The 21,648-nt window shown below is 40.4% G+C and overlaps 2 protein-coding genes across 4 annotated transcripts; both read left to right on the forward strand.

Moving 5' to 3' along the window:
- Positions 1-4,520: 4,520 nt before the first annotated feature.
- Positions 4,521-8,581, forward strand: ccn1l2 (cellular communication network factor 1, like 2). 2 transcript variants are annotated; one of them, XM_026320692.1, is made up of 5 exons: positions 4,521-4,742; positions 5,008-5,224; positions 5,735-6,097; positions 7,072-7,274; positions 7,512-8,581. In XM_026320692.1, the coding sequence occupies exons 2-5, from the start codon at positions 5,032-5,034 to the stop codon at positions 7,812-7,814; spliced, it is 1,062 nt and encodes a 353-aa protein (XP_026176477.1). In that variant the 5' UTR covers positions 4,521-4,742; positions 5,008-5,031; the 3' UTR covers positions 7,815-8,581. The 2 variants fall into 2 exon arrangements, with proteins under 2 accessions (XP_026176477.1, XP_026176476.1); XM_026320691.1 differs by having other exon boundaries at positions 4,522-4,853.
- A 9,041-nt stretch (positions 8,582-17,622) lies between these two features.
- LOC113139392 (endosomal/lysosomal potassium channel TMEM175-like) lies at positions 17,623-21,237 on the forward strand. Of its 2 annotated transcripts, XM_026322572.2 has the most exons (8): positions 17,623-17,917; positions 18,667-18,705; positions 18,844-18,941; positions 19,020-19,071; positions 19,436-19,471; positions 19,577-19,660; positions 19,828-19,938; positions 20,788-21,237. In XM_026322572.2, exons 1-7 carry the CDS (start codon positions 17,738-17,740, stop codon positions 19,930-19,932), a joined length of 594 nt encoding a protein of 197 aa, XP_026178357.1. In that variant the 5' UTR covers positions 17,623-17,737; the 3' UTR covers positions 19,933-19,938; positions 20,788-21,237. The 2 variants fall into 2 exon arrangements, with proteins under 2 accessions (XP_026178357.1, XP_026178358.1); XM_026322573.2 differs by lacking the exon at positions 20,788-21,237 and having other exon boundaries at positions 17,624-17,917; positions 19,828-20,166.
- The last annotated feature ends 411 nt before the right edge of the window (positions 21,238-21,648 follow it).

The following is a 21,648-nucleotide window of genomic DNA, read 5'->3' on the forward strand; positions in this document are numbered from 1 at the left end:
GGACAAAGTATTGAACTTCATTGCTTGAGTCAAAGTATAGATCCTCCTGGTCAAATATTACTCCAAGTAAAAGTTGCTCAGTCAAAATATTACTTGAGTTAAAGTACTAGAGTGTGTGTAGTATGTAGTATTCAAAGTACTTTTAAAAAAATCTGAAAATGTTTTTTTCACAATACATTTTCAAATGAGTGCAGTCAAGAATCTTTCTCATACTGAAGTTTTTATTTGTACTAATTCACTGGATTGAATATTACATATAGTTTAGAATAACTAGAGATGTGTTTGTACAGAATCAATAAATGGGAAACAGGAAATTTTCTGTAGTGGAAACTAGAAGTCACTAGAATTTAAAGACAGAAGTGGCACAGTTTCAATGAAATGAAACACAACCTTTTTATTAAACATTGTTGCAGCAAGTCTAAGCAAAGTTAGTACTGATATTTTTTTTAAGTATTGAATATCAGACAGTTCACATTACAAAAACCTGAACCATGTCAAAACATTCAACTGAAATGAAACCAGGACAAAACAAAGACTGAACCAGGATTAGACCAAGACTAAACCAAGACTGAACCAGGACTACACAAGGACTAAACCAAGACTGAACCAGGACTAAATCATTACCGCCCCGCACAGCATAATCTGCTTTATCATCACCATCATCATCATCATCACCATCATCATCTTCTTCTTCTTCTTCTAATTCTTCTTCTTCTTCTGCAATCAGCATTCAAAGGTGCATACCGCCACCTACTGTACCGGAGTGTGTATTTTTAGGGTGTATAAGTGGGACAAATCACACGCAAACACTGAATGTGATTTAAACTTCATGAACACAGTCAATTGTCTTTTGGTTTTAAGACAAAAGTAACGAGTAACAAGAGTCTTTGTAGAAATTTAGTGGAGTAAAAAAGTATTTTATTTATCTTTCAAATGTAGGGGAGTAAAAGTAATAAGTTTCCCCCCAAAATACTACTCAAGTAAAGTACAAATTCTCAAAAACTGTACTTAAGTACAGTACTCAAGTAAATTTACTTTGTTACTGTCCACCTCTGGACAAGAGCCATTTTCCCTGTGATCACTGCGACAAACCAATTTACCTGTGATCTGTATGAAAAAAAAACCCACTACTAACCACAGCAACAAAAGTTAGTTTACTTTTGTTTTGTGTGACTGGGCAGGCAGGTGGGTAACCTGTTTGGATCTGGGCCTATACAGGACTACTCTAGTGTTTGGTACAATATAGTACCAGACACCAGAGTGTGTGTTTGGAAGGAAAAATGGATCCCATTTAGGGTAACAGTGGGATGAGTGATGACTGCAGTAAACCAGGAGCATTTTAAGGACACTAATATGAGGAATGTCACAGAGACATAACCTGTGGAGGTGATGTCTTCACTCAAGCTGGACTGCAACCTTTGCACAAATATTGTATATACATACACACACATATACTTTTGCACAGCTGTTTCCACATTGAAAATACACGTAGGCTTCCTAATTGCATGAACATTGCCAATAAATTTGCAAATAGCATAAAGGTGTTCCTGTTAGTTATTCCTGAATGTACTGTATACAGACAACCAAGGTAGAAACAGAAAGCACCTGAAAAAGACTTGTGATTTGTCTTTCTGTGGTTATTAATGTTGGCCAAAAGCTACATACAGTACAGGCACAGTATAATGGTTTTTTTTAGAAACCTGTAAGCCCACTGTTCATTTGGTAAAACTCGTTTTCCTGAGCACTTGTTTGAGTTTAATATAAACTTTGTCTAATCCAGTACTGCTGCAGGCTCTGTTGTGCCTGTTGTTCTTCTAAATCATCTGCAGTTGACTCATCTCTTCCTGCATGCTGCACACAACACCTGTTTATCTGCTGGGTTACTATGAAATTGAGATTTTGTTCTGTATGATTTGCCCTTTCTGTTACAATTTAAGAAGCCTTGCACTGAAAGTTGTCTCTATGGTTGCAAAGTAACAGTAGATTGAAGTAAATTCTAGATAATAACTAATTTGCATTTAAAATGTTTGTTTCTTCATTAGGGCCTTTTAAGAAAATAATTTAAAAAAAAAACTTTATGGTAAGAACTCTTTATGTGTTGAACAGAGAAAACACATTTTGTCAACAGTGTGATGAATTGCAGAGGACTCCTGACCGCCATGTGTTTTGGAAATGTTTGCTTGGCAGAAAAACAATGGTTGGCACATGGCCAGGTGGGAGGCTGCCAAACTGGCAATCCAGTCCATCCCCTCTTAACTCCCTGCTCTTCCATCAGTGTCTAGTACAGCATGGCTAGTACACACATCCTGTCTTTGTGGGCCAGGAATGTCAAGAATCCAGACCACTGCCCTCCTCCCCATTGCATCCCAACAAGGTGCTCTTACTCCACCTCCCCCTCATGTCCCACCTCACCCCAGCAAAGCCCTATTATATAAAGCTATTCTTTACTGCCTAGCCAGCCAGGGGCTTAGGTGACTCTCTGCACAGAGTAACATCACTGTTTCAGTCTGGAGCTACAACATCTGCCCTCAGGTCATAAGCTGTATGTAGTTGGACCAGTTTCACAGGTTAGATCCCAACAACTTACTCAAGTTTGATGAGGTTTTCAGGGTGAGCTGTGGGGGCCTGAGGTTGGACATACTGTAGGACATACTGGATTAAAAAGATTGAAATCCTCACAGTTCTTGCAACAAATGTAGATAGTAAATAGTTCTTTTGAATGCCGTTGCCATAAATAATTTTTTTCCAACATTTTGATCTTTCATTCATCTATTCATTATCCATCTATCCATTATCTATACCAGCTTATTCATTTTTAGGGTCCCAGGGATCTGCTGGAGCCTATCCCAGCTCTCTTTGGGTGAAAGGCAGGGGTACACCCTGGACAGGTCACCAGTCCATCACAGGGCCACATAGAGACAAACAACCTCACACACTCACACTCACTCCTATGGGCAATTTAGAGTCACCAATCAACCTGACATACATGTTTTTGGACTGTGGGAGGAAACCAGAGTACCTGGAGAAAACCCACACAAGCACAGGGAGAACATGCAAACTCCACACAGAGGCGCCCCTGATGGGTTTCAAACCAGGAACCTTCTCATGACTAGCATAGTTCCATCTTAGATGTGTTTTGCAATACAAATACTTCTTGGTGTTGTGCTCACTGATGGTTGCCCCTCTTCCTGTAATTTACTACAAAGCTCGCTACTGGGCAACAATTTGGCTCTAATATTGGAATCTTTTTTTTCAACATCAATGTTAAAAAAATGTTTCTACCAGCTGCTACAGCTTTTGTACTGCTTTTAATGATGCCATATGGATACATCAAGTGCCTCTGAATGGGTAGAACAAGATGCTGACAAGTTAAAGTAATACAACAAAATGACAAATCAGTCTGGCTTGAAGTGAAAATATTTTTAAAAATGGAGTCACGAGAGGAAAACTCATTTTTATTTTTGTAATAACTAATTTAGAGAGCATTTATTTTGTCATTTTGTTACTATTGACACACATAGGGACATACATGAAATGTGATAAATATTCTTGCTAACTGTCATCAATTAACCCTAGGACTGGAAGCCATTAATGTGAAATTCCTGAGCTATTCCTGTCAAAATTTCAAAACCTTTCAAAATGTTATTGTTTATACTGTAATTGTTAATGATGTCATTATTTTTAGTGATTATGTAACTTCTATACTTTGCATTCTTATATAATTGCCTTTGTAAAGAGTTTTTCAGTCTCTCAGCCTGTATCTACATTGTTTTGGAGTGCAGGGGGAGACCTTCAGCAGCCTTATCAAATGTTGCAAATTACATTTCCCACGTTTCATTGCTGTGTGAGCCAACACTTAATGTGAGGACTTTCCTGCTCTCCAACAAAATACTTTTTTCAAAGCGTCCCTGGGATGACAATGGGAATGCTGATTTTTCCTGCCAATGATGGGAACCTGAGGATAGGCCAGTATTTCCTGGAATGCAGCCCATTAGGAAAGAGATGGAGGGAACACAGGACGTCCTGAGCACAGTGTCCCACAGCACACTGCAGTGGAGACGACCAAACCTGGCAGTTTGGCCAGAGCTGGTGGAAGAGTTGTTCACAGGGATTTTCTCCACACCACTTTCCTTGTTAAGCTGCTACCAAGATGGGGTGAGATTCCCTACTAAGGTTTTCCATTACACCTGTCCTAGCATTGTTTTCTTGCAAACATCTGTCAAATATGACCTGACCTAATACCGCCGGGTATGTGTGGGATGGTTAGAGTTACCTAGTTAACTAGCATAGTACCATACATTGAAATCATTAATAACTGGATATACTAGTTAGAACAGTTAAGTAGTAATCAGAATAAAAAGAAATATTTGTCTTACAAATTTTGACACTGACATTTCTCTGTGAAGTCACGTGTCCAGTTAAACAGCAATTTGTTAGTATGTCACAGTAACAAACCCACCACTTCCTCTATCTGGATGCTCTAGCCATCTTGAGAGGAGACCTGATGATATCACAGTGGGGGCGGAGGCATGTATGTCTATAAGTACAGGCTCCACACGGGGAAACCTCTCTACGAAGTAAAGCTGACACCAGGCTGACACCAGCATACTACAGGAGTGCAAACAAGCAGACGGGTGTACCTCTCAGTGCTCGGACTGACCTGCGGATACAGTTTCATCCTCAAGCTTTGCTCTTGGGACTGTGGACAGTTTGATCTTAACAGCTTCCTGCTTCTTTTGAAGGTTTTGCCAGTTTTCTCTTTTTGTTTATCTGCTGCAAGCAAGATGTTTAGCCCTGTTACTTTGCAACACCTAATTTCCACCCTGTTTGTGCTCATTAATGCTGCAGTTATGGTGAGTTGAGGTGGCATGTGGCCAATTACTCTCAAAGCTGTGTTTCATATTCCTTAGTTATAGTAATTCTTGTGTAATAACATTGGCTGCATTGTCTTTTTAATCTTGCCAACTACTGTCATGTATCCTGACCTGACCTCTGATTCTGACCCAGACTGCAGAGGGTGAGTGCCCAATTATGTGCTCCTGTGCCGCCTTACCCCCGCTGTGCCCACCGGGGGTCAGCTGGGTGACCAACCACTGTGGCTGCTGTAAAGTTTGTGCTAAGCAGTTCAATGAGGACTGCAGTGACGCTGAACCTTGTGATCACATCAAGGGGCTACGCTGCCATCTGGGGGCTGGAGGAGATCCCAAGAGGGGATTGTGTCGGGGTGAGGCTAACAAGACTGAACAAGCACGCCATTAAATTTACCTAACTAAACATAAGTACCCTGCAGCTGTCTTTTTTTTTATTGCCATATGTAGATGGCAAAAATGCAGGGGAAAACAAAATTTGAATAAAAAGGGAAAATAAAAACAATAGAATTAAGAAAAAATCAGTTGAAGTTCAAGAACTCATAAATAGATTCAAAACAAAAGATGACTAAACACAGGTGAAACCAATTCTAATAATGAATATAAAGCTACCTACCACAAGATAGGCGCTAGACAGGAAATTAACCAAAATAAAAGTCTAAAACGGGAACTCAAAAAACCATCCCATGACAAATCACTGGCCTCCTGCTCTGCCAAGCATGAAAACATGAAACATTTATTTACAAAAAAATATATTACTAACCCCAGTTTGATAGGATGTTTGTCCATAAAGGATTTCTGCTGTGTACTTCTGTGATGCCTCTCCCCACAGCTCTCTTTCTTGGTTTGTGTGTGTGTGTTGACAGCTGAGGCCCAGGGTATGCCCTGTGAGTTCAGTGGGCGGGTGTACCAGCACGCTGAGGACTTTCAGCCCAACTGCCAACACCAGTGCACTTGTATGGATGGGGTGGTTGGCTGCATGACCCTTTGTCCCCAAGAAGTACCACTGCCTGACTGGCGTTGCTCACGGCCCCGACTCATCCGGCCTGAGAGTGGCTGCTGTGAGGAGTGGGTGTGTGAAGACAACAACCACATCAGTGTAGAGCCAGATGAACTGACACACACCTTCCTACCAGACAGCCAACCCTTTCCTAACCACATCACTGCCCTGTTGGAGGCCCAGTCACAGCATCGGCACCCAGCTCTGAGCAGAGGGGCCACATTCAGAGGTAAACATCACAGTGTGTCTAGCCATGCTTTTCCTGATACCCGCCACCAACACTAAATGTGGTCTGAAGGAGGTTTTTCATTTTGATCTGCAGGAAGTGGCCAAATCATTGCAAATTATAACATTGTCCACAATAAATTACATTTGCATGACTAAACAAAACCTGTTCAAAACTGATTGCTCTAAAACCACTATTGGTGCAGTGGTGCAAACCATTACTATTTACATTTAAGATTTCTGAGATCCATCCATCCAATTTTCTGGGATCTGCTGGAGCCTATCCCAGCTCTCTCTGGGTGAAAGGCATAGGTACACCCTGGACAGGTCACCAGTCCATCACAGGGGCAGATTTCTGAGATATGTTCTGCAATTTAGCTATAACAATACAAAATATAAGATGCATATTTTTAACTAAATATGTTTCTTATTTCAAACAAGATTCAAAGTCTTGATCCCAGCAACTGAAAAGGTCCTGGCTCATTAAAATAAAACGCCCTGACTGAAGAGTCTAAATATTTCAAATAAATCATGTCAGTGTTTTTGTGATAGTTACATGTAGCCTGTCTTGTGAACAGAGTTTAAATTTTATCCTTGGGCTGCTCAAAGTGACTCCAAAACTGAAAGGGTTTAACTTCAGGAGAACATGAATGTGTTTAGTAAAGTGCAACATTAGATTTATAGTTAGGTTTTGATCTGGCTTTAATGTCCACAGCTACCTCCACAATATAGCCTTTTTGAGTTGTTGCAATATCTTGGTGAGGATCAGACTCTCAGGAGTTTGTAGCACAAAACAACCACCTGGATGACATCTTTATTCTCAGCTTCTTTCAGAACCAAGAAAAAAAAATCACATAAGTATCATTTAATGGTCATGAACATATAGATGACAAATTATTTACTGATACTTCATGATGTAATGTTTGCCAGGATTTATCATTTGATTAAACGCCTTGCCATTCTTTGGATCTCCCACAGAGATGGCGTCCTTCCCCATGTCGGAGGTATTAGTCAAACCCAGCTGCTTCCCACAAACCACTGAGTGGACCACATGTTCCACCACATGTGGGATGGGCATTTCAAGTCGCATTACCAATAACAACCCTGACTGTCGGCTGGTCAGAGAATCCAGGCTGTGCCAGGTCCGACAATGTGAGCTGCAGCTTCTTGTAGCTACCAAGGTATGTGGAGGGACATTTCCACAAGGCAATTAAAAAGATAATGATAAAATATTAGTAAGGCAATGAGGTATTACAATACTTTTACTGACCTGGCTTTGAAACAATTATACTATATTTGTGAGTTCAAATCCTCTGAGCTAATGCAATTTTCAAATAGTAAAGAAAGTGAATAAATCAATAAAATTTCAATGGTAACTTCATAATCATCTTAATGTAAGTGCTGTTTCTGCCATTTAGAAGGGGAAGAAGTGTCTACGATCTGTCCGCCCCCAAGAACCAGTCAGCATCACCTTTGCTGGATGCTCAACAGCACAGCGATACCGCCCTCGTAGTTGTGGGACTTGCACTGATGGCCGCTGCTGCATACCCTCTCTCTCCCGCACCGTTCAGCTCCGCTTCCACTGCCCTGATGGAGAGGCCTTCTACAGAAACGTCATGTGGATCCAGCGCTGCAGCTGCAGTACAAGATGTCTTATCCACAGCAGACTCTCTAGCCCCTCAGTCAGCCTCCACAATGATACCCATACCTTCAGGCACTGAGGCTGAGCTCATCATGACCAGCCCTCGACTGGCACACTGGGAAAAAACTCTTACCATCTCACTGTCTGTCGGGTAAGTGGGAACCGCTCTGCTCCTGCCACCCCACCTCTCCAACCAGGAAATACATTCGCTTGCACTTTAAGGCTCCTGCTACAATGACATCAGTTCGTCCGCAGTAGAGGTGTATTACCTCTCTAGTACCAGGACAGCGCTCAGGACAACACACACAATGGTGCTGTGTTAGACCTTTGGCAAAGAGATCCTTCTATTTATTGATAACTTCTGTCCACAGATGACAGTATGGCTGTGTATCATATACAAAGAACGGTTGTTTAGACCAGAAACAGGGAATATTTATTAGAAGTGATGGCAATTATGGACATGCATCTTTAGTATGATGCATTTTGAATCAGTGACTAAGAATGAGATAAGACATATTGATTATGGCTTGTGTTTCCTACATAATATATGTGTTGATTGTGGAATTTATTAACTTTGTATGTTGTTGAAAGTGTATTAGTCTGTATAAAGAATGAGAAACCTAAACATTTCATTCATTATGCTACTACAGAATATAGATTAAAGCATATTGGGTATATATAGACGTCACTCTTAATTTTGGAGTGGTAAATTTTAGGCTCACCTCATTTTTCGGGGTGTGATTTCATTTTATTGTATGTGTGTGTGTCCTTCACAGTGTACATACAGGGATGAAATGATGCTACATATTTAAGACATGTTATAAGTGTTTATGGGATGTTTTTGTCTGTAAACCTCTGTACATCAAATAAAAACAGCCTGTAATGTGCCTTATTTTTTGGCTAATCTTTTAATTAAATGTATCAAATGGCTTGCAGTTCTACTGTAAATCTTCCATGGCTGGGTCAGTTATCAAATGCAAAGGTATAAACATCCAAGATGAAAAAGTATGAATAAAGTAAAACATTTCCAATATTCAATATTCTACCACAATGACAATGCTCACATGCCAGTATATTACATATAAATATACATATTTTAGGATATGTATAATATATATATATATATATATATATATTCCCCATGTACTGTTGAGGATGTTTTCATCCACCAAGGGTAAATTTTCACTCTGAATTTGGCCATATCTTTCACTGTATTTCAACAAATGGAATGATTTTTGGTGACAAACCTTAATTTGACATGATGATTTAGATATGATTCAGAAATTTTCCATAGGTCAGTAATACACTGTGGGCAAATTCACTACCCTCACTAAAAGTGATTGTGTTTTTTGTACCATCTATCACAGTCTTGGATATGTCAAAGATTAGTAACAACACTGATTTTATATATATATATATATATATATATATATATATATCTATGTATAGATATATATATATATATATATATATATATAATAAAATATAAAATGACTTATTTTCAAAATACCACTTGGTTGTAGATATATATATCTATATCTATATAGATATATATATCTATATATATATATACATCTATAGATATATATAGATATAGGACCTTGCCTAAGGGCCCACACCTTAACCACTGAGCTATCCAGTCACTATATACAGTGGGTACGGAAAGTATTCAGACCCCTTTAAATTTTTCACTCTTTGTGTCATTGCAGCCATTTGCCAAAATCAAAAAAGTTCATTTTATTTCTCATTAATGTACACTCAGCACCCCATCTTGACAGAAAAAAACAGAAATGTAGAAATTTTTGCAAATTTATTAAAAAAGAAAAACTGAAATATCACATGGTCATAAGTATTCAGACCCTGTGCTCAGTATTGAGTAGAAGCACCCTTTTGAGCTAGTACAGCCATGAGTCTTCTTGGGAATGATGCAACAAGTTTTTCACACCTGGATTTGGGGATCCTCTGCCATTCTTCCTTGCAGATCCTCTCCAGTTCTGTCAGGTTGGATGGTGAACGTTGGTGGACAGCCATTTTCAGGTCTCTCCAGAGATGCTCAGTTGGGTTTAGGTCAGGGCTCTGGCTGGGCCAGTCAAGAACGGTCACAGAGTTGTTCCGAAGCCACTGCTTTGTTATTTTAGCTGTGTGCTTAGGGTCATTGTCCTGTTGAAAGGTGAACCTTCGGCCCAGTCTGAGGTCCTGAGCACTCTGGAAGAGGTTTTCTTCCAGGATATCTCTGTACTTGGCCGCATTCATCTTTCCTTCAATTGCAACCAGTCGTCCTGTCCCTGCAGCTGAAAAACACCCCCACAACATGATGCTCCCACCACCATGTTTCACTGTAGGGATTGTATTGGGCAGGTGATGAGCAGTGCCTGGTTTTCTCCACACATACCGCTTCGAATTAACGCCAAAAAGTTCAATCTTGGTCTCATCAGACCAGAGAATCTTATTTCTCATAGTCTGGGAGTCCTTCATGTGGTTTTTGGCAAACTCTATGCAGGCTTTCATGTGTCTTGCACTGAGGAGAGGCTTCCGTCGGGCCACTCTGCCATAAAGCCCCGACTGGTGGAGGGCTGCAGTGATAGTTGACTTTGTGGAACTTTCTCCCATCTCCCTACTGCATCTCTGGAGCTCAGCCACAGTGACCTTTGGGTTCTTCTTTACCTCTCTCACCAAGGCTCTTCTCCCACGATTGCTCAGTTTGGCTGGACGGCCAGGTCTAGGAAGAGTTCTGGTCGTCCCAAACTTTTTCCATTTGAGGATTATGGAGGCCACTGTGCTCTTAGGAACCTTGAGTGCTGCAGAAATTCTTTTGTAACCTTGGCCAGATCTGTGCCTTGCCACAATTCTGTCTCTGAGCTCCTAGGGCAGTTCCTTCGACCTCATGATTCTCATTTGCTCTGACATGCACTGTGAGCTGTAAGGTCTTATATAGACAGGTGTGTGCCTTTCCTAATCAAGTCCAATCAGTTTAATTAAACACAGCTGGACTCCAATGAAGGAGCAGAACCATCTCAAGGAGGATCAGAAGAAATGGACAGCATGTGAGTTAAATATGAGTGTCACTGCAAAGGGTCTGAATACTTATGACCATGTGCTATTTCAGTTTTTCTTTTTTAATAAATTTGCAAAAATTTCTACATTTCTGTTTTTTTCTGTCAAGATGGGGTGCTGAGTGTACATTAATGAGAAATAAAATGAACTTTTTTGATTTTGGCAAATGGCTGCAATGACACAAAGAGTGAAAAATTTAAAGGGGTCTGAATACTTTCCGTACCCACTGTATATCTATATCTATATATATAGATATCTCTCTCTCTCTCTCTCTCTCTATATATATATAGAGATAAATATATATATAGATATATATATATATCTATATATATAGAGATATGCGTAAAAAACAAGTATAATAATCAAACATTTAGCTCTTAACCAAAAATGTCAACTTCCTGGTTGTACTGAAGTCAGTAGGCTTCATCCTCTGGGGACCATGAATGTCTATAGAAAATGTCACTGTAATCTATCCAGTAGTGGCAGAGTACTGTGCAAATTGTAATCATGGTTGCAAACATTACAGTAGACTACTAAATTCCTCACTGCGGCCTTTGCTTCCTTCTAGGACAGAACCCCTGACTCGCTAATTGGCCTAGGTAGCTCTATGGGTGTGTGCTTCATCTTGACCAACTCTCCACAGCTGGATCAGCTGCTTCTTGGGTACACATGTGAGTTTTGTAAATTTTTGCCTTGTGGTGGCACTAGCAGGGGTGTATCTAGTGAATTTCCTGTCCTTGGTTAACACCCTTGTTACTGGCACCTTTATTTTGTAATTCCCTGATTAGGTTCACATCTGTCTTGTTGTCTTGGTTGTGTTGACTTCTTAAACCCCAGTCACTTTCCCCTCACTGCTGGTTCATTCTCGATTATCTGGTGTTCCACTGCCTACTAGTCCTTCAACACTCTGCATCAGTTAGTGAATATTTGGACCCAGACATGGACCCAGCAGCCAGAATAAGGGAGCACCGCGTCCTCTGGAACCCCTGTAATCATTCTGCTGCGAGTTTACAGAGACCCCTGCAAGAAACTAAACCTGGACCATTGCACAGCCTGCACCTGGGGTCCTGCCTGGTGTGGTAGACCCCAGCCTCTATTGATCTTGTGCTCAGGGCCTGTTTCTGTGCTGCTATGATTAGTCCCTCCATGTTGTCTTTCAGTCCAGCCTTTTCCATCCACTGGTAGGACTTTTTGATATCAGCCACTTCTTCTATCTGTCAGTGATACATACCGTGCAGGGGTTTGTCCTGCCATGATGGTTTTTGCTGGTCCCTCTCCTCCTTGGGCTACTGCTGTCATCACTCAGGGCGATCTTCCTGATGTACTCATGGATTTTTGCTGTTTCATCTCAGATGGTGACTCTGACACTTACTAGTCATCTGCCTTCCTTCCTCTTAGTGTACAGTCTCAGGATGCTGGATTTGGGGTGAAACTCTCCATGCATTGTGAAGAGCTTCCTTGTCTTAACATCAGTGGCTTTTATGTCCTGTTTTGGCCAGTTTATGATGCCAGCAGGTTATCTTATGACCAGCAGGGCGTAGGTTTTGATAGCTTGGTCCCTGTTCTTCCCATTTCACTGGATTCTTAGGACTTGCCTTACTCTGTAGGTATTTGGCTGTGGCTGCTGTCCTTGTGGCTTCTTCTTGGTTCCCATTTGCCTGTGGGATTACTTACTTGTAGCTTCCCTCAACATCCGCTATGCTGCCTTCTGGCAGTTCAATTCCTTCAGTCCTGACAACTTTACCCCTCTTTGTTATCATCTGACCACACTTATCCAGTCCGAATGACATTCCAATGTCGTTGCTGTATATCCTGGTGGTGTGGAACAGTGAGTCAATCTCTTGCTCACTCCTGTCATAAAACTTGATGTCATCCATGTACAGGAGGTGACTGATGGTTGCTTCATTTCATAGTCGATAGCTGTAGCCAGTCTTATTGGCTGAGTGGGTTCAGGTCTATGCATAACAGCAGCGGGGACAGAGCATGTCATTGGTAGATGCAGCATTTGATGGAGACTTGTGCAATCAATTGGTCACTGGGGCTGTTTTCCACAGTCCCATTGAGTTCCTGATTGAGGTTCTTGGAGTCCTATTGATGTTAAACATTCTAGCATCCATGTGTGAGGCATTGAGTTGTAAGTGGTGCACAGGTTGGTCTGTCTGGTCCTACAGTCTCGAGTGAATGCTTTATCTACCAGTAGTTGTTTTTGCTCCCCAGGTCTTCTTATCTATTCCTTTCTGGGCCCCACTGATGTATTGTAATAGCATTTGCCATTTGCGGATGTTGGAACACTGAGCTACTAGATGTTTAGGAGCTAGTCTAGACGGTGGGTTTCAAAGTTTCCATAAGTCCCACAACCTCTTCATGTAACCCCTCTCCCTGGGTTTACTCATGGAGTAGCATTCCAGCAGTTCTCTGTTGTCAGCCCTCATCCATGCATGTCATGGTCCAGTAGCCAACCTCTCATCAGGTTGCAATGGTTCCTCAGCACCTGGCGACGTCCGAGCTGTTATGACTCCGTTTCTAACGCTCATTAGTAATGTGGTAGGCCAGTATAGGCCAGCCACTTTGTGCCATTTTAATTTTTTGGCATTTCCCAGCAGTCTGAGAACCAGTGACATCTGCAGCTAAGGTCATGGTAATTTTACATTCCAGTAAACTATATTCCTCCGAATGGGTGCTGGGTGGATAGACAAGCTGACGAATAGCCAAATATTTCTCAGGAATTGTTGGAAACAAAAATAGTGCAAAAAGCAGAGTGAGTATTGAACATTTATTAGGTGGACACAAACATAATTCTGAAGTTACTTAAATCTGCTACATGTATATTTGTGCAATTGTGACCTAAAACTTGCATGTTGGCAATTACAACTTTATGTGGTAATAAATACTGTAGGTGATATGTGTCACAAGTTCAGGTTTTCAGTATGATGTGTGACATAAAAGAAGCTTTTCCACAAACCTGTCACATAGCAGAGCTGCTGTGCAGTCCTATGGCAAATGTGGATTCTTCCAGTAGGAATGGATTCTGCAGATTTGAGATCTGCTAAAGCAGCAGATCACCTACCTACCTTTCATCTTGAGTGTTGTAAATTGGGCTGGAAACTACTGTAAATTCTAATGATAGGACAAATATTGGTATCCCTGTCTGTGTCATCCTTCTGACAAGGCTAAATTCTTTTAATGTCCAACCAACAGGCAGGAACCAAAAAGCACATATAGCATATCATCTCCATGGAGACTTCTTCACCATCTGCCACTGATGGTACCACGCAGATGTGTTGACATCAGCAACACATCCATTGACCATGTTTGTCCGTTTAGGCAGTAATGCTGGTGCCCCAGGACAACTTTTGACTGGTCATTTGTTTAAGAGTCATCCTGGAATTTCAGTGAAATTCAAGGCATTATGAAAATCAGACACTGGCACATAAGTCAGGAGCAGTTACAGTACTAGTAAACATTAAAAGGAAATGCGGTATAATAAAACATTAGAATACAAAATAAAATAGTCAGTTTTGATATGGTGAAGAACAACGTTGTATTAAATGTTTATGTAAAGCTTATAAATGCTAACTAGGGGATTGTAAATTAAAATCTTGCAAAACAGAGAAACATATACCACATAGGTCAAGCAATAAGTGCAGGGCAAAAAATGAATGAACACCACAGATTTTGTTAAAGACAGTGTCGAACGTGGGTTTAAAGATGGTCAATTGTTTTGCCTTTAACAATTTACCCTCTAAAGCATAGTAACTGAATGTCAGAAAATGATGAAAACTGCAAAAAGTCTCAATTGTATTTACCAAAACCATCAACCACTCTTAGGAAACTGGCTCTGATGAGGATGCTGTGGAGTCACCTCTACTGCAGAAAAGTTCATCAGACATACTGGCCTCAGAAATCTACACTTCAGATTAACACCTATATCAGTGCTTCATAGAGCCCAAGCAGCAGACACATCTCAACATCAACTGCTCAGAGGAAAATGTGTAAATCAGGCCTTCATGGCGAAACTGTTGCAAAGAAACGGTTACTGAGAGAGACCAATAAGAGGAGTGTCATTAATTTTGGAACAAGACGGTGACCCTGGCACAGCTCCAGGTTATGTAAGGTCTATTGGACTAAGAAAAGTGATGGAAGGCTGTATCAGATGACCTGGTCTGCACATTCACCCAACCTAGACCTGAATGAGATGGTTTGTGATGAGATGGACCCTAGAGAGACAGAAAAGCAGCCAACAAGTGGTCAGCATATGTGGGAACTATTTCAACACTGTTGGAACAGGATTCCAGGTGAATACATTTACATAAGTTAAATATTGTGAATATATTTAACTTATTTTGTTTTGTTTACCCCAGTTTTCTCACTGCAATAATGTTATTTCATAATTTTGATGTTTTTTTAATGTTTTTATTCCACAATGTATGTGGGCATTTCTAATGTACAGGCGACTAGTAGAAATTTCTGGAAATTATTGTTTTGATCAGGAAATAGTCTGGCACATATTTTCCTGCTGAATAATGATTTGTTGTTTTTACACTTTGATTTTGTAAAAAGAAAAAAGTGTGAGTGCAGCTTTACACTGGCAAACCACAGCTCACGGAGTCCCTGCCTCTTATCTCTAATTTTTGATTTTTCAACTTTCTGAACTTCCAATGAGCTGGTCATTTGATGCTATAAAACACAACCAAATATCCCCACTGAGGAACTGCTGAGCCCACTCCAGACTCCATGACAATCCTGTACCTGTGGACTCAGATGACATCATGCATATAGGACTACTCATTTCTAAATTAATGCCACAGATCAGATCACACTGAGGTGCCTAGCCTCAAAAGAGAAAAAATAGAGGTTCAGATGGAAAGCTCTTTCCACATCACAGTGTGGGGGTTTCATAAAAGTGATTGTTTTGGCAGCCTGTGGTGAAAGGATGGTCCACAGTGGTTTGTTTTGGCTGAGAACCTAGACTGGAAGTTACAGGCGTTGTCCAAACTCACAATCAAGGATGCTTTGTGATTTTATTTGGTCATATATCTAATATCCAGGTTTAATGGCTGTTGGGGCCATTACAAAACTATGACAAAATCACATCCATTTGTACTAGATGAGAGTTTTTCTTTTGGGTTTTGTTTCAACTGCTCTGATTCTAGTGACATATGATACAATTTAATAGTTATGGCTTTCTTACAAAACACATCAGAAATTAATTTAAATTTGGCCTAGGCAAATGATGGTAAACATGTACAGTCATCAGAAAAGGTTTTAATTTAGCTTTGCAGTTAATTTGTTATTGCCAAGGACTAATAATGTAGTTGACTTCAGCCTGACTACAACACTTGAAGAAGAAATTCAGTTCCTTTTTATACTACTACAGCATACTCTGTAAAGTACACAGCTTGTACTCTTAAGAAAACATCATTACCCCAAGTAAAAGCATAGTAGCGTGTGCAGCTCCTCCAGACCTTGCTCCAGACAGCTTTTAAAACATCAGTACTCGTGTATAAGTTGAAATAAGTTTGCATTAACGTTATCGGTTTTGTGAAAAAGCTCCGCTTCATGCTATGATCAATCTTTAATGTTAGCCCACCTGGGCACCGATAACACCTGGGTGTCCGAAGACATCGCTGCACCCTCTCTGTTGCTCACCCACTAATGGGTGTTAGCTTTGCCCATTAGTAGCCCACATATGCAGTTAAGAACGCTAACTTTTGATAAGACTTTAAAACATCTAACAGCCCAAAAACAGTTATTTGGGATTATTCATTTAAATCCAAAAATATTCACAGTTGACACTGAGCTCTAAAAGAGCATTTTAATACTAATCTAGCTAGTTGCTTACTGGATGTCCGGCTGCTAGCTAGCCAACATTCATTTTAGCTAGCTAGGCTAACCAACTTGACTAGCTAGCTAACTCACTGCCAAACTAGGCAACTACTGAGTTAGCTAACCGGAGCGGCAGTAAACAATGTTAGCCCATATTCATCATGTATAATAACAACAATACCACACATGCTGTTACAGACTATTGTTAATATAAATATACATACTCAAATATTTGTTTGACTTTGCCAAAACTCATTTCAATCAGCTTTACCAGTCGCTTCAGTCCGATTGGCGCCATTTTTTTGGGGGACTCTTTTTCCCGTCGTCCCACATTCCTGGAGAGTTTCTGAGCATGCGCACAGCCTGTCGATGAAAACAGCGCTTTATTTTTATTTCATCAAATTAAGAGGTTTTTGTGGTATTTACAACTTCTATTTTAAATCAGAATAGACAACATACAAATGGGGGAATAAGGGCATTTAATTCATTTAACAGCTCACAAAGTTCACTTAATTAATTTTCAAATCAGTGGGATATTAATACACTTAAAAGCTCTACAATTTCAGAATCTGATCATTAAAAAACATTTAAAGTAGAAATTAAATGACTGTATCATACTGTAATTATTTGAAAATTTTCAGGAACAATGTAAATTTGCCTTATGACCCTGACTTTGACTCTCTCTGAAATAATTTCAACAAAAAACTGAACATTATCGCTTTCATAAAGGGACATATTACAAGACATTTGGGTTAGACAAACTTTTTTTTAACCATTTTTAGCACAGTGGCACATTATTTTAAAAATGGACCCTGTCTTCTTATAAGACAGGGATCTTATAATAAACTAATAATTAGCTTTATTCGTATAACATTTTTAAAACGTTATTTACAATGATTAACTAAAGACAATCAAAATACAGTAATTGGAATAAACTAAGAAAACACCAGTTCAGGTTTTAATGACCGCGTGACTACTCTTCCCTCGTCAACGATCTTTGCTGAGGACGCTGCTTCCTGTTTCCTGCCTTGAATCAGCTGTGCGTCCGGTGTTTGTAAACAGATCTGTCCGCAGGGTCCATGGTCTCTGCTGCGCCCTCTGTCAGCCTGTAGCTCCTCCACGATGGGGGACAGCGACATCATAGAGCACCACGTCGACGCGGACATGGAGAAGAAAGGAGCGTCCTCCTCGGTCCTGGAGAGCGTGAGTCCGTCCGACAGAGAGGGCCACAGCAGCACCCAGTCCTCCCACAGACTGCTGGCCTACAGCGATGCTCTCATCTCCATCATCGCCACTGTCATGGTAGGACACGCTGAGCTTTGCGTCTGAATAATGACGTCTGATGGTTTAATGGGCAGGGCTGGTGTTTGGACCGCAGAGACCAGGATTAGTCAGATTATTGGATCAATACTGGTGGAGGATGTATGAAAATCATTCAGTCAAGCAAAGCAGCAGTGCAAAAAGTCAACTCTCACCGTTATACTAGTATAAATAAATATATAATTTGCAGTTTCTGAAGGTGGAGCTAGTTTGAGATAAGATCTCAGGCAGGAAACTTACAGCAGCAGCAGCAGATGAAAAAAACATATATTATTAGCATTTGTGGTATATAAAGTGGAGTATGACAAAACAAAAACAAATAGCAGCATATTAAATACTGCATCCAAAAAGTTACTACAACTGAGACTGAGAAATAAAGTGAGGAGTCAAGGACACTGTTATACATATAAACTGCACTTTTAGATACTTTACTTCCTTAATACACTAAGTATGTAGTAGCTAACCTTGGCAGAGAAATACAATGCAAAGTAAAATTGTTCTTAAGTACATTTTTATGTGTCTTAGAGTACCCAGTCCCTAAAACTGGAGTTTTATGGCGTCAAAGAACAAATAGTCCCCATTTCATAGTATTTAGCACTTGTTCACCAGTGCTTATAATATTTTCAGTCGAAAATCTGATTTCAGTTCACAGAACAGGATTTCCACGGAGTATCATCGTAGTATCATTACTACATTTGATAGTTTTCTAATACTGTTCTGTTTTTCCACAGATTTTACCTGTTGCCCATACAAAAGTGGAAGATAATGAGGTAATATGAAACATAAATCCTACAGTCAGTGAGTAAAACTGCTACCGGACAGGTCGGTGTGATTACAGTGAGCCCACAGACGACTGGGTCAGGTATATGGGACATTTAATGCAACTTCCTGGTTTGTGTGCACTGCAGGAGCTGACGGAGAGTGTTCATCTTCTGCTAACAACAAAAATCGCTGTTTATTTAATGACGTTCCTCATTGGGACTGTTGCCTGGGCTGCACATATCAGGCAAGTTATTGGTTAATAATAATTATTGTTTGTATGGCTTCATATTTATTAATCGCCGCTTTGTGTCTTGTTTCACAGGTTGTTTCAGGTGATTGTACGCATTGATGATTGCCTTGCCTTGCTGAACCTTGTAAGTACAACTGAGCTCATATGCAGTTTGGCTGTTGGTCAGATGTTAGATGTGTCTTTGTCACATTAGCTTCAAAGTTACTATTCCAAAGACTAAAAGGTTCAAATTATTTTTAATTGTGGCACTAAACATCCACAGGTTTGTACGTTCAGACTGTTACATCAATGAGAGTTGACTGTTAGCATCTAAGTGCATTATAACTGCAGCACAGGGGACATGAATGTGGTGTTAGGATCAAATAATTCTGACAGGTGTCCCTACTGCTAAGCGAGTACAGAGTGGTACTAGAAGTATACTGTTTGCATTTTACCCGAGAGTGAAACCGTCCGTCTACTGTGAAGTTCTGCTTTCGGTTCTATTTCAGCCCTGTATGATGCTGATAACCTTCCTACCATACACAGTGAGTATGATTCTGCAGCAGCAGCTGAATCAGTCACCCTGTTTGCAAAGTCAGTGTTTATTTTGTTAACTACTTACTTTACTTTGTTGTTTATTTTCTTTGCAGTTCTCACTGATGGCAACTTTCCCTAAAAACATCCTCGGGCTTTTACTCTTCTGTGGGTGTGTGATGGTGATCGGCGTCATTCAGGTGAGCCGGAGAGTTTCATTCAAATCCTTCCTGAAAGAATTTGTTACCTTGAAATACAAACAGCAAATAATAATAATAATAATACTGCCTACTAATAGTACTACCTGCAGTATATAATCTTTTTAGTTTTGATTTACAAAAACAAAAAACCCTTATCCTTTCCACAGTCGGTGATTGTGTTGTACGCCTTCAATGACACAATGACAAAGTCCCCAGCAGACAGATCCTTGTCACCATCATCATCATCATTCTGGACATCTGAAATCTCATAGTCAGTGGTGTCGTTAAGTGGAATGGAAATGTCACTATCTTCTGAGCTACTGGAGACAACCACTTTCTTTTGTTGTGAGCAGTTGTGAGCTAACATCATGCTAGCTGTATAGACTCATAGTGTAGCTTACCAAAGCACTAAAACGTGTGAAATGTTTTCAAACTTGTCTATAACTGTTCAAACACGATAATCAACAAAACATGATCATAAAAACTTGACTTTGAAAGGCAAAAAACAGTTTTTTGAGCTTAAATGTGTTTACCTCCCATGCAATGCAGTGCTGATTCTCATCCCAGCCGCTTCACACTCGGTTGCAAACCGCCCCAGCGCACGCTGGAGATCCTGGCTCGATGGAGCCAACAGGACAACATCATCTGCAAAAAGCAGAGATGAAATCCTGTGGTCCCCGAACTGGACTCCCTCCGGGCCCCTGGCTGCGCCTAGAAATTCTGTCCATAAAAGTAATTAACAGAACCGGTGACAAAGGGCAACCCTGCCGGAGTCCAACGTGTACTGGGAACAGGTCTGACTTACTACCAGCAATGCGAACCGAGCACCTGCTCCGTTTGTACAGAGACCGGATAGCCCCCAGCAAAGAGCCCCGGACCCCATACTAATGATGACTCCTTCATCATTTTCTTTGAAAGTGACGATGGGTTTTCCATCCAAAGACTTCTTACTACTTCGCCTTAGAAACTTTGCATTGATGTCGGCACCATCTACCTTCTCAACCAATCCAATGTAGTTGTAGGATTTGGTTTTGCCTGCAAAGTTCACAATGACAAAGTCCCCAGCAGACAGATCCTTGTCACCATCATCATCATCATTCTGGACATCTGAAATCTCATAGTCAGTGGTGTCGTTAAGTGGAATGGAAATGTCACTATCTTCTGAGCTACTGGAGACAACCACTTTCTTTTGTTGTGAGCAGTTGTGAGCTAACATCATGCTAGCTGTATAGACTCATAGTGTAGCTTACCAAAGCACTAAAACGTGTGAAATGTTTTCAAACTTGTCTATAACTGTTCAAACACGATAATCAACAAAACATGATCATAAAAACTTGACTTTGAAAGGCAAAAAACAGTTTTTTGAGCTTAAATGTGTTTACCTCCCATGCAATAAGGTTCTCCTCTTAGTAGGATGAGTGAAATGGCTGAGTCTTCAAAAAAAATTGATCACATGATCAATTTCTTCTATGGTTCCCTAGAAACAGGGGGTGGCACAACTCACCCTATGGCACAAATCACCCCACTCTCCCCTAAGTAAAAAAAAAACAAAAAACAAAAAAGCAACCACCAGAAAGTTTATAACATCCTAGATGTTTGCTTCAGAAAATAGATTTAAAGTAAATAGAATAACGTTGACCATGACCTGGATGACTGAGAATCTCCACAGAAGTGTGAAGTCTTAAAAATACATGTAAAGACAGTATTACTCACTAGGACATCTGGAACAAGTCCTAGTCCTGTTGGAGAATCTGCATGTCACTGACATTTCAGTTGGTTCATTATTTTTACCAGTCCAGGCCTGAATCCAACATGCAGTTCAACACTGTTAAAGTGTGGCTGAAGTTCAGGTTTTAGAGCTCGATCCAAATGTGTGTCAGAGCATAGCACCACAGAGCAAATACCTCAATGTCAAATCTACTGGCTGTCAGAAAAATATATGAAGACTCCTCCTATTAGGTCCAGTCTCATGTCTGGCCACTAAGAAT

This window comes from Mastacembelus armatus, chromosome 9 (genome assembly GCF_900324485.2).
Source record: "Mastacembelus armatus chromosome 9, fMasArm1.2, whole genome shotgun sequence".
NCBI classification, from domain to species: Eukaryota; Metazoa; Chordata; class Actinopteri; order Synbranchiformes; family Mastacembelidae; genus Mastacembelus; species Mastacembelus armatus.

Excerpts from the sequence above, each read along its gene's own strand:
- ccn1l2 (XM_026320691.1), top strand. The coding sequence starts at position 4,785 with ATGTTTAGCCCTGTTACTTTGCAACACCTAATTTCCACCCTGTTTGTG. Across the intron at positions 4,854-5,007 it reads TCATTAATGCTGCAGTTATG|ACTGCAGAGGGTGAGTGCCC; the intron begins GTGAGTTGAGGT and ends ATTCTGACCCAG. Across the intron at positions 5,225-5,734 it reads CAAGAGGGGATTGTGTCGGG|CTGAGGCCCAGGGTATGCCC; the intron begins GTGAGGCTAACA and ends GTGTGTTGACAG.
- LOC113139392 (XM_026322572.2), top strand. The coding sequence starts at position 17,738 with ATGGGGGACAGCGACATCATAGAGCACCACGTCGACGCGGACATGGAG. Across the intron at positions 18,706-18,843 it reads CAAAAGTGGAAGATAATGAG|GAGCTGACGGAGAGTGTTCA; the intron begins GTAATATGAAAC and ends TGTGCACTGCAG. Across the intron at positions 19,072-19,435 it reads GCCTTGCCTTGCTGAACCTT|CCCTGTATGATGCTGATAAC; the intron begins GTAAGTACAACT and ends GTTCTATTTCAG.